We start from the raw sequence: 10,000 nt of genomic DNA, 5'->3' as shown, positions 1-10,000 counted from the left end.
ACAAAAAAACAAATACCTCATGTTACTTTCTCAATGATTTGTGTTGGTCTGAATCTCATGATTATTGGGAAGTGTTTTGGTAGAGGACCAGGGGGTGTGAGGAGTGGTGGGGATGTGCGGGAGGGGCTGGGGACTGCTCTCTGCACCTGAAGCCTCTCTGGATGTGGACTCCACGTCCAAGACCACCGCCCCCTGCCTATCAGTCTTAGTGAAGTTCTTCTCTTTTAACAGGAAGTCAATCACTTGCAAGCATTTGGTATAAAACATTTTATGCGGATTTTTCCCCTCACACCCTTCACCCTGCCCCCAACCCGCTCCATCCAGGGACAGGAAATGGTCCTTCCGGAAGTCTGTTCTGAGCTGACGGGCAGCCCCGTGACCCCCCACCGCCACGTGCACGGAGTATCCGGGGATGACCTTCTGGATGGGGGCTTCGGACAGCCAAAATAAAACCAAATAAACTAAAACTGCAAGAAAAGCTCCAAGCAAAAGAAAGCTTAGAAACAAACAATAAAGTGAAAGCCCATGGCAGGTGAGGTGGGCGAGGCCCCTCCACAAGGGGAGGCGGGCTCCGGGGGGCGAGCGGCCAGGCCCAGGCGGGGCCCGCAGACCCGGGAGGGGCCCCTGGTGAGGGCAGCGCGACATGGATCAACATAAAGGATGGTGCAAAAGAAAAGAAGCATTGCAAATAAAAAAAGACATGTAACATGTGCCTACCATTTTCCAGATAAGAAGGGGCCGTACCTTCTGACGGGTCTAGGCGGCGGGCCCGCCGCCCGTGTTTGGAATTGTTGTGCACAAACATGTTGTCAGACACGGCCAGCACGTGGCCGTCCACGTTGACTGTTGTCGACACAACAACCTGCGAAGACGAAGTGGATATGAAACGGGCTGGCGGAGGGAAGCACAGCCGCCCGGGGCTGAAACAGAAGCCGCCGCGCACCCCGCGCCGCGCCCGCGCCTGGGGGGGCCTCCCGGCCGCCAGCACCCGCAGCTTTTTTGGCTGGTGGGGGTGGGCGGGTTGTTTTGCTTTGTTTTGACTCAAGATTGCTTCTCTTCAAAACCCGCTACACTAATTACAGTTTAATCTCCTATTATGCTAACAAGTGAATTCAATTCAGAGAAATATTCTTCTAGCCATTAGCTTCAGAAACACCCCTCCAGCCGCTCGTTTTAAAGCTGCTGTTTTGATTGATCTGTTCACATATCGATTAGATAGTTTATCTAATTAAAATTAGTTCACTCGAGACCGTCCTCCCTTGAAGAGTTGTGAGGATTCAGAGTTGCCAAAAAACAAGCTCCCTAAACCAGAAGAGCTCCCGCCACCCCAGCCCATCATCCATGATCCCTGGGTCGATGGGACAATTACATCTAACGTCTGGTAACGAACTTTCTGCACCTGAGAGGACCGGGCTGGATATGAATAGTGACAGCGTTTTCAATCCAGAGCAAGCATCCTTTCTCAAGTTCACCGCGGGGGACGGCAAGGCCCCTGCCGCTGGACCGCCTTGCCGACCCCAGGCGCCGTCCCAGGTGAGCTTGTGCCGAAGCACCCCAGAGACGGCACCCTTGAATGGACTCGGGGAAACGGGACTCACTGCCCAGCCTCCAGATGTTTCTTAAGCAGAGGTGGGCCTGCGTGGTCCGTTATCTCCCAAAGAGCTGATACCAGCGGCCACGACGTGAGCCCTGGTTCAGTCTGGGTCTCCCAGCAGGACTCGTGCAGCGGGAGCCTGCGTCGGGGGCGCGGGGAGCCTGGCTCCCGGCCACACTGGGGCGATGAGGGCCAGCACCACCATCGACGAGGACAACCCCACAGAGAAACACGCAGCTGGAGCAGGAGACGAGGAAATGGAAGGGGTTCCCAGTCCACGTCTGCCCTCCCCGCTGCCCGGCACGTGTCCAAACACGCCCCGGAAAATGACTCCTAACGGCCAGAGCTGCAGCGGACCACAGTTAACATAACCCTGGTCCAGTCTACGTAGCCAGGGTGCCCGGCCAACGCAGGACGTTAGCACCAGGGCCAACGGGGACAGAGGGCGTGCCCGGGGGTGCATGGCAGTTCTCGGAACCTTCCGAGGATTCTTCCCAAAAGCCTAAAACTGCCTTTTAAGAAAACCACTCTACTGGAGGGGCAGCCAGTTGGCTCAGTCAGTTAGGCGTCCGACTCTGGATTTTGGCTAGGGTCATGATCTCAGGGTCTTGGGATCGAGCCCCGTGTCAGGTTCTGTGCTCCACAGGGGAATCTGCCTGAGATTCGCTCTCTCCCTCTGCCCCTCCCCCCCCAAAAAAAAAGTTTATTAGGAAAAAAATAAGAGTGATCAAAAAATTTTTTTAAAATAGCATTTTTAGGGGTTAAAAAAGGTCAAAACCATGTGTGTGTATATATATGCATGACATATACATGTGTCTATATATGCATTTGAATATATGTGTAATTGATTTTTTTTTTTCATAAAAAGTCTCAGTCCCCACAGGAAGTCGTGAAGCAGGCGGTGTGCCCACCGCACCCCCCCAAAACGCCCTCACAGGGGCAGCTTCCTTGACACTTCTTTCCCAGGTAAGCCTCGCCAAGACTGCTGGAGTCTCCACAATACTGGGCCCCTCTGAGCCTCAAAGCACTGAGGGCACCGCCGTCGGCGTCCCCACGTCCCCTTTCAGACATGTCATCCTCTTGTCCTGGACCCTCGCCCGTGGGGCGGGCATCCGCAGGGTCCAGCAGCCTCTGCCCCCAGGACACAGGGCTGCTCCTGGCCTGGGCTCTGGAGGACGCCCACCACCACCCGAGCATGAGGTGAGGCCCCGTAACTAACGCTGAGCCACAGACTTGACCCTCCTCAAGTTCTTAGACTATGATACATTAAAGAAACAAGAAAGGTAAAAATAAAAATTAAAAAAAAAAAAAGGACACTGTCTTTGCTCTGTCATCTCTATATAGGTCAGTCACCAAGGGAAAAGCATGTGGCTCGGCAGAGGAAGCAGACAAGCTGTGTTTTGTGTCTTGGCCTGGGCCAGCCCTGCCGTGCACCTACAGGAAGGTGCTGAGTTGGTGAAGCCAGCTGGAAATACTGTCAGTAATACCCTGACATACTCTTAGGTCCAGGTAAACCTCCTGAGAGGCGAGGAGATGAGCCAGAGAGTGGAGCAAATCCTTCTAGTAACTGTGGGCTCATCTGCAACTGACGGCGTGTTGGCCCATGTGAGACAATGGGTGACCTCCACTCCGCTTAGACAGGCTGGTATCACCGGCCAGCCTGGGGCAAGAAAGTGGAAGTGGGCCCAGCTGTTTACGAGAGACACTGTCCCCACCCGCGGAGTGTAATGTGGACCAGCCCACACACCCTTCTCTGGTTGGCTGGCTGGCTAGACCAATGTCACATGGCCTAAAGGACTGGAACATAAGTTAAATTTCCAAAAATGACCTTGAGCGGTTTGATCCTAAGTCCTCCCATCTAGTGCTTGTTCCCGTTAGCTGCCAGATTCTTCTCTGGTTGGTAGGGACGAGCAGCAGTTCTGTGTCCCGGCCCAGAGTATTTTTACAATTAAAATCGGCCAAATAATCCATTGTGCATGGAGTACCTTTCACCCTGAAGTAACCTCCTAAATCATTCACAAAGGCAAGAAAAACATGAACTCAGCGATAACCCATCTAAGCTCTCTACCTTCTTGCCTCGAGATGAATCCTCTGAAGCAAACCAGAGTATGAGTTCGCCTGCATCCAGGAACGTGGTCTAGCAATTAGGTGTGGGCTTAAGGAAAGCAAGAACACATCACCCCGAGGGAGAGGAGCCTGACCTCGGAGAACATTCTGGAACTTGTAGAGGCCTGCGTCAAACAGGTGCAGCCTCCTTCGTGAGGAGGAGCCAAGGTCTCATGCTCACCCAACCGCCTGCACCTGTGGCTCAGCCCCGTGAAAACTCCACCCGTCCATCCCTAAAAGGCGGCCCCTGAGCACGGGCTCCCAGTTCCAATCAACGGGACGTGACTACATGCAACTGAGGAACAGGCTCCGTTGCGTACGAACGTGTTTGAGAAGATTCTAAAACCGTATTTATGACACCGTGGCTGAAAGGAAGGGGGAGCCCCGCCTCGCCTGCAGCTCTGAGAGCTCCCACCTGCAGGTGCCTGGCGGCCCTATGCACAGGCTGGGCACGGCCAACCCCCCCTCGGAGGCGCACCTTACAAAGCCGAGGTCACGTGTGCAGAGCCAACGCCGGCTGCCGTGGGCCGTGCACAGACGCCGTGAATCCGGCGTACGGAAGGGGCCGAATCGTTGTTAAAGCAATTTGGTTGGAGTAGTTTATCAAATGAACCAATTCTGGTTTGCTCCTCGGAGAACTAACGACTGTTTTCTGAACAATTGCAACATCAGAGAACGCAAATTTCACGTTAAAAGTCCGGACCGAGGCCGCGTGTCTTTGAGAGACGTGTACCTGGAATCTCCGCATATCTCGAGGGTTGCCTGCATTCTTCAAACAGTTCTGATTGCACTTGAGGAAAAACTTTAGAAAGAATCTATAAAAATACAAAAAACGGATATTTGTTAGGGTCATCAGACAAACTCACAAACTTTTAGAAAGACGCGGTTGCGCGGGGAGAGGTGGAGGCTACCCGCGGCCGCCCGCCCGCCACCTGCAGGGGGCGGTACCGAGATGCCACCCTGGCGGCGGGCGCCTGCGGGGACGGCCACAGACCCCAGCAGCGACTCACATCTTGACGTCGCGGGTCTCCAGGCTTTGTGGCAGCCGCTGTGACTTGGACCTGTGTCTGGACCTTGGCTGTGTCTGGCCTGGACCCCTGCATGGTACCTGCCGGGGGACGGTCCACCCGACGGGGCTGCCAGTTTCACCAAGTAAGAATACGGGATGCCTGGTCCCACTCAAGTCCTGGGTAGATGGCAAACCTCACCTTAGGAGAGGTCCCAAAGCCCACCTGTCCTACCTATCCTTGCTTCTACCGTGACTCAACCTTCACTGGACGCGCTAAGCTGCATCTGGCCAGCCGGCCCCAGAGGGCGCCGCTGCTGGGTGAACGGGCTTCCGAAGACATATCGTAAAAGTTAAGGTGGGTAGGACCCTTGAGAAAAGAGAGGACGTGGGGGTGTGTCTCGAGGACTGCAAGGACTGCCGTGAAGGGCCTACCTGTGTTTTTAAAGGAAATAATCGAGGATTTTGATACAGCGATGAAGCCACGGCTCAGGTCAGGGGCAGGAGAAGCGGCCGCCGGGCTGGGCTCAGGGGCGAGAGTGTTTCTGATTCCCGTCCAGCCCTGCCCCTGTGCTCTGAGGCATGAAGATTCAGGGGTCCTGACAGAGTGTTGAGATGCTGTGACAAAGACCTCATCACGCTGTCCCCTCCATGGCCGCATGCTCAGTGACAAGTGCACAAGCCCTGGCTCACGTGTGTGCGGGTGCTGGGAGGCCTGGCAGGAGCACCCACCACGGGGGGACATGGGAGGGGGTCTTGCTCCTGCAAGGGGGGGGGCGTCTTGCTCTGCCTCATCTTGACGAGGCCACATCCACTGCGGGCCGACCCAGTGGGGTAGGGGCAGGGGTAGGGTCCTCTGGGCCGACATATGCGCCCTCTTCCCGCGTCTGAGCATCCTGGCCAGCAAGGCTACCAGCAAAACTCCTCTCTTTTCTGTCCCAACATCCTCTGTCCTACCTGAGGATTATTAATTTTTCATGAAGTGTCACGTGATTTCCTTGAACTCAACCTTACGGTCAAGGTTCCTTGTTGACAATTATCATATCAGAAAATAAGAAAGACTCCGCGGACGAAGGCTCATTTCTCTACCTGCGTTCCCAGCACATCCCGGGTGACTTTTCACCGCGGCAGAGGAAAACCCAATTGATGGGGAAAAGAATAGTGGCCACTTAATTAAATTTTCTTACATACCACCAGGCCTCACTATTTTAGGCCAGAATTTACATCTTTTATTAACTCACCTCACCTCTACACTTAGCTCGCGGTGCCTCTCAGCACCATCTGCCATCAGCATACAGTAAGTCACTTGATATTCCACCCACCAATTTTTCCTAACAACCACTGTGCAATTAAACTCCACGCGCTCTGCAGAGAGGTAAATTAGACGCACCTGCGGCCACAATGCATTTGAACTGCATCAGGAAGGCCCTAACAAGGTGAGGGCGTCACAAAGTTATCGTCCTGTCAGGCAATTAGGTTTTCACTTCGGGGACAGCCACATGGTGCAATTATGCCACACATTACCACCCGGCTAATCTTCTGAGCAGGCGCCGGCCTGAGACGCTCTCATCTGTACAGAGCCATCTAACGGGGAGCTTTTTTTGTGATGTGAAATATTTTTTTTCTTGCCCCACCCCCAGAGGAGATTTCCTTACATTCCTTGATGTCTTTTTAGCCAGTTCACCTTTTACCTCTAAGAGAGAGGAGCGGGTTTTGAAGCTGGTCTTTAACAGCCGGGGCCGCGAGGGGGGCTCTCGGGCCTGGACCACTGCCAGGGGCGTGCAAAACGTAGCAGCGCCAAGTTGGGGGCCGGACCCCTGCGAACACCTAAGCATTCCCGGGGACTGGCTCGGGCGCAGGTAGACACGCGCTCATCCTGGATGTGGCGCTGGTAGTTTCTGCCCGGATCCCAAGTGTCTCGTGAGCCGTGGAAGCACACTGGGGTTGGAGGTGGGGGTGAGGTGTAGTGTGCACGGCCCTGGAGAGCGCCCAGGTCCCGATCACACAGGCCAAATCAGGCACCACATCCAGGGCCAGGGAGAGGAAGCTGCAGCCAGGAAGAGGAGCCTCGTGCTCACTTTTTAGCTCTGTTTTGGTGACGTCGAGCCGAAGGATTCAATTAGGCCTTCCCACGGCAGAGGGCGTGGGACTGCTGACACCATAGGCAAGCACGGAGAGCGCGAGGGGACGCTGGCGCTAGCCAGGGCTCAGCGAGTGACACGCCTGTGATGACGTCTGGGGAGGGTGAGGACCCTGGATGCCCTACACGTGAAGTCAAATGATAATTCTCATCCTTTTACTCAATTACCCTGTAATTGGCTTTTTTTTTCCCTAAGAAATATCTGACAACCACTTTACATATCTCACTTGCAGAGTCTAGTACACAAAGGATTTAATACTCTTGTTATGAAAGGAAAAATCTTTCCTATGTCAGAAAATCTTTGGCTTTAACACCAATAAACTCTTTATTACTGCTAAACATGGATTTGCTGCTCGATGGCAAAGAGGCGATAAAAATTCTAACCTGTCATTAGTACATTATGCTTAATTGTGTACAGTGTGCTTCCCATTGCATCTGTTGGCCCATCATCAAAATGACCATTATGTACACTAATTCCCTGACCCTGTCTTTATTTCCCTAAAGAGCCATCAGCTTTCACAGTAGGTACCAGAGTAAATCAAGCTTGAAATATGGGCTTTATTTACTTGTTTCTCTCAGGCAGGAGGGAAGACAGCAGCCCAGGGCAAACTGCTGCACAGCCCCTGAAACTCCCCGGTAATATTCTGCTCGGAGACCGCGTGCAGAATCCTGGAAAGTTCTCAGTAGCGATTAGAAAAGGGGGAGAGGTATGATCTCATTACTTCTGAAACCAGGTCTCAGCTCTGAAAGCGTGCGGGGATTAGCAGAGGCCACATGGGCGGCCTGCTCACCAGCACCTGGAAGGTGGGTGCCCGGGGGTCGGGGCGGCAGAGCCACGGGCTCCGGCGAGGGGTACCTGCGACCCCCGCTGCAGACCCAGACCCCCACCCCGGGGCAGGCCCTCGCGTCTTCGGGAACCGCCCCCCGGCTGCGCCCGCCAAGGAAAGTTGAGTTTGGTCCCGGCTGCGCCCAGGTCAGCATCCTCCCGGGCAGCCGCGGCCGACGAGGACGCCCCGAGCGGGCCCACGACAAGCAGCGGGCCCAACCGTCGGGACCGGAGCCTCCGGCCACCACGATACGGGGCGAGCCCCCACCGCAGTGACTCATTTCAGAGTCTGCTCCACTTCTGTGTGTTTAAGCTATGAATTAGTTCATTTATATTTACTTTTATGAAGCTGATTAACCAGAGCTTCTCTATCTGATGAAAATCATTTTAATTGTAGTGTTAGGCTCCTGTGTAATATCCATTACATTATGAACTGTTTAAATTCTACATGGGCATTGTGTAAATTGGCCCTTTGTGTGCGCGTAGGCAATTAGGACAAACAGCTCTCCTTTAAACGGCCGCACAACTTTGTGGTGGTGTTCAGGACGATCGGAAACAAAGGAGGCTGCTTAATTGTAATTTAATGGAATATCAAGGAGTCCGTGGCGTTAGACGCTGGCAACAGAGAGCAGGAGAGAAAAATTAACTGCAATTATGTTTGATTAAAGCTATCCTTCTCAATAATCAGCGGTCCTGACAGGCCATGGGGCTCTCGTGGGTTCCAGGATGGCAAAAGGTGTTGAGCAATATTAGGACCAATGAAGGGGATATTAGCATAGCTAATTACAGCCCTGCAAAACCTGTAAAGGGGGCCTCTGTGTATTGTAATGTGCGAAATAATTGGACAAGGCCGTTATCAATTACATAAGGAATGAATTTGGTTTGTCAGAGAAAAGCTGATGAGATGCATTTCATCTGACACCATCCCCTTCCCTCATGTTTCCAGTGGCTAAGAACTTGCCCACTTTTATCAAAAGCTGCAACTTACCAGTGGCCAAATCACTGATAAAATTATCTTGCCAGCAAGTGTTAGGTAATTAATACCACTCATCCTCACCGCCTTCCCTGCACTGCTGCTTCTCACCTAACTGAAGCCACTAATCATGTAATAATGATTTTTTTCCCTCTGGTCAAAGGAGAAATAGATTGTCTCCTTAGAAATGCAGTGGGCTTGGCGTGCGCACCCTGGTGATGAGGAGGAAAAAAAGGAACTTTGAGCAGTTTTAATTGCTTGCCTTTTGCACGTGGGTATCACTTGTTTGAAATTACCTCTTCTCGGCATTTCGGGAATCCTATATGCAGGGATTCTTTTTTTTTTTTTTTTTTTTAATTTTTAATCACCAAGTCTTAGACTCTTCCGGGGCTTGGTCTTGCCGGTGTTTGAAAACGTGAGTGACGGCACGCTGCAAGGTGTGAGCCCGCCAGGCCCACCGAGGATGCCCCGGCCCCCGCCTTAGCACAGGTGGAGCGCAGGGCTCAGAGCAAAGAGCTCTGGCTTGCAGGAGACCCCCCCCACCCCTCCCACGGCTCAATTCCAGCCTCTGTCCCAGCAGGCACGACCTCCTCCTTCCGGCCCTCCACTATGGGCAATATGGGAAATTTGAATCGGGAATGAAAAATATTGATATCATTTTTTTTTTTGGCGGGGGTGGTGGGGGCGGGCGGTAAAGGGGTGCTCGGCTTTCCCTTTTAAGGCTGAGCTCTTAATAAGCAGCAAATGAATGCGGCCATGGACAGACCTCCATGTCATCAATCAGGAGACCCAAAGCATCCGTGTGTAAATCACGGCGCTGACAGCTTCCGGAGGTTACCGGAGGAGAACCCCATTCCAGATCAAGCCCCACGTTTGCAGTTCCCGATTCCAAAAGGCAAGACCAGGAGGCTGTTTTAGTGACGTTACCTTGACAGGAAAGGGAACAGAATACCAACCGGAAAATGCGGCTGTAAGAGTCCCCACACCCCACCTGGGTGGCGGCCAGGGCCTGGGAGCGGGCGGGTGGGCGCAGGAGGTGTTGGGGGGGGGGGGTGTCTCCTTCTGGGGGCGGGGAGGTGCCTGCACCCGCAGCGCGGTGGTGGTTGCCCCATGTTGGGAAGGCACTAAACGCCACCGAACTGCTCACTTCAGAAGGGCTCATTTCGTTCCTGTCAACCCAGTCCCAACAGTCCACTCGCCTGCCACAGCCCCCAGTCCCCACCCCGCAGCGCAGGGGCGCGTGGAGAGGGACGGGGCCTCTCGGGGAGTCGGGGCTGCGGCGGCCGCTGCGCTCTTGAAAGGAAACAGTTAAAGAGTCAAATTAAAAGATAGAGCCTTTAAGAGACTTTTCCCTG

The 10,000-nt window shown here is 53.6% G+C and overlaps 1 protein-coding gene across 14 annotated transcripts in view; it reads right to left on the bottom strand.

Annotated features, from left to right (window-relative positions):
* Nucleotides 1-10,000, bottom strand: part of EBF3 (EBF transcription factor 3) — a 117,257-nt gene that overhangs the window by 35,764 nt on the left and 71,493 nt on the right. For 10 of the 14 annotated variants that reach the window (XM_077877198.1, XM_077877200.1, XM_077877187.1 and 7 more), the window contains exons 7-8: nucleotides 4,434-4,515; nucleotides 718-862 (exon numbers count right to left, since the gene is read on the bottom strand). In XM_077877198.1, the coding sequence (XP_077733324.1) occupies nucleotides 718-862; nucleotides 4,434-4,515 (227 nt within the window). The remainder of the gene's footprint in view (nucleotides 1-717; nucleotides 863-4,433; nucleotides 4,516-10,000) is intronic. The other 4 variants (XM_077877188.1, XM_077877193.1, XM_077877192.1 and 1 more) reach the window with 1 other exon arrangement.

This window comes from Canis aureus, chromosome 29 (assembly GCF_053574225.1).
Source record: "Canis aureus isolate CA01 chromosome 29, VMU_Caureus_v.1.0, whole genome shotgun sequence".
NCBI classification, from domain to species: Eukaryota; Metazoa; Chordata; class Mammalia; order Carnivora; family Canidae; genus Canis; species Canis aureus.
The sequence above is the reverse complement of the archived record's forward strand: the minus strand, read 5'-3'. Positions and strand labels throughout refer to the sequence as shown.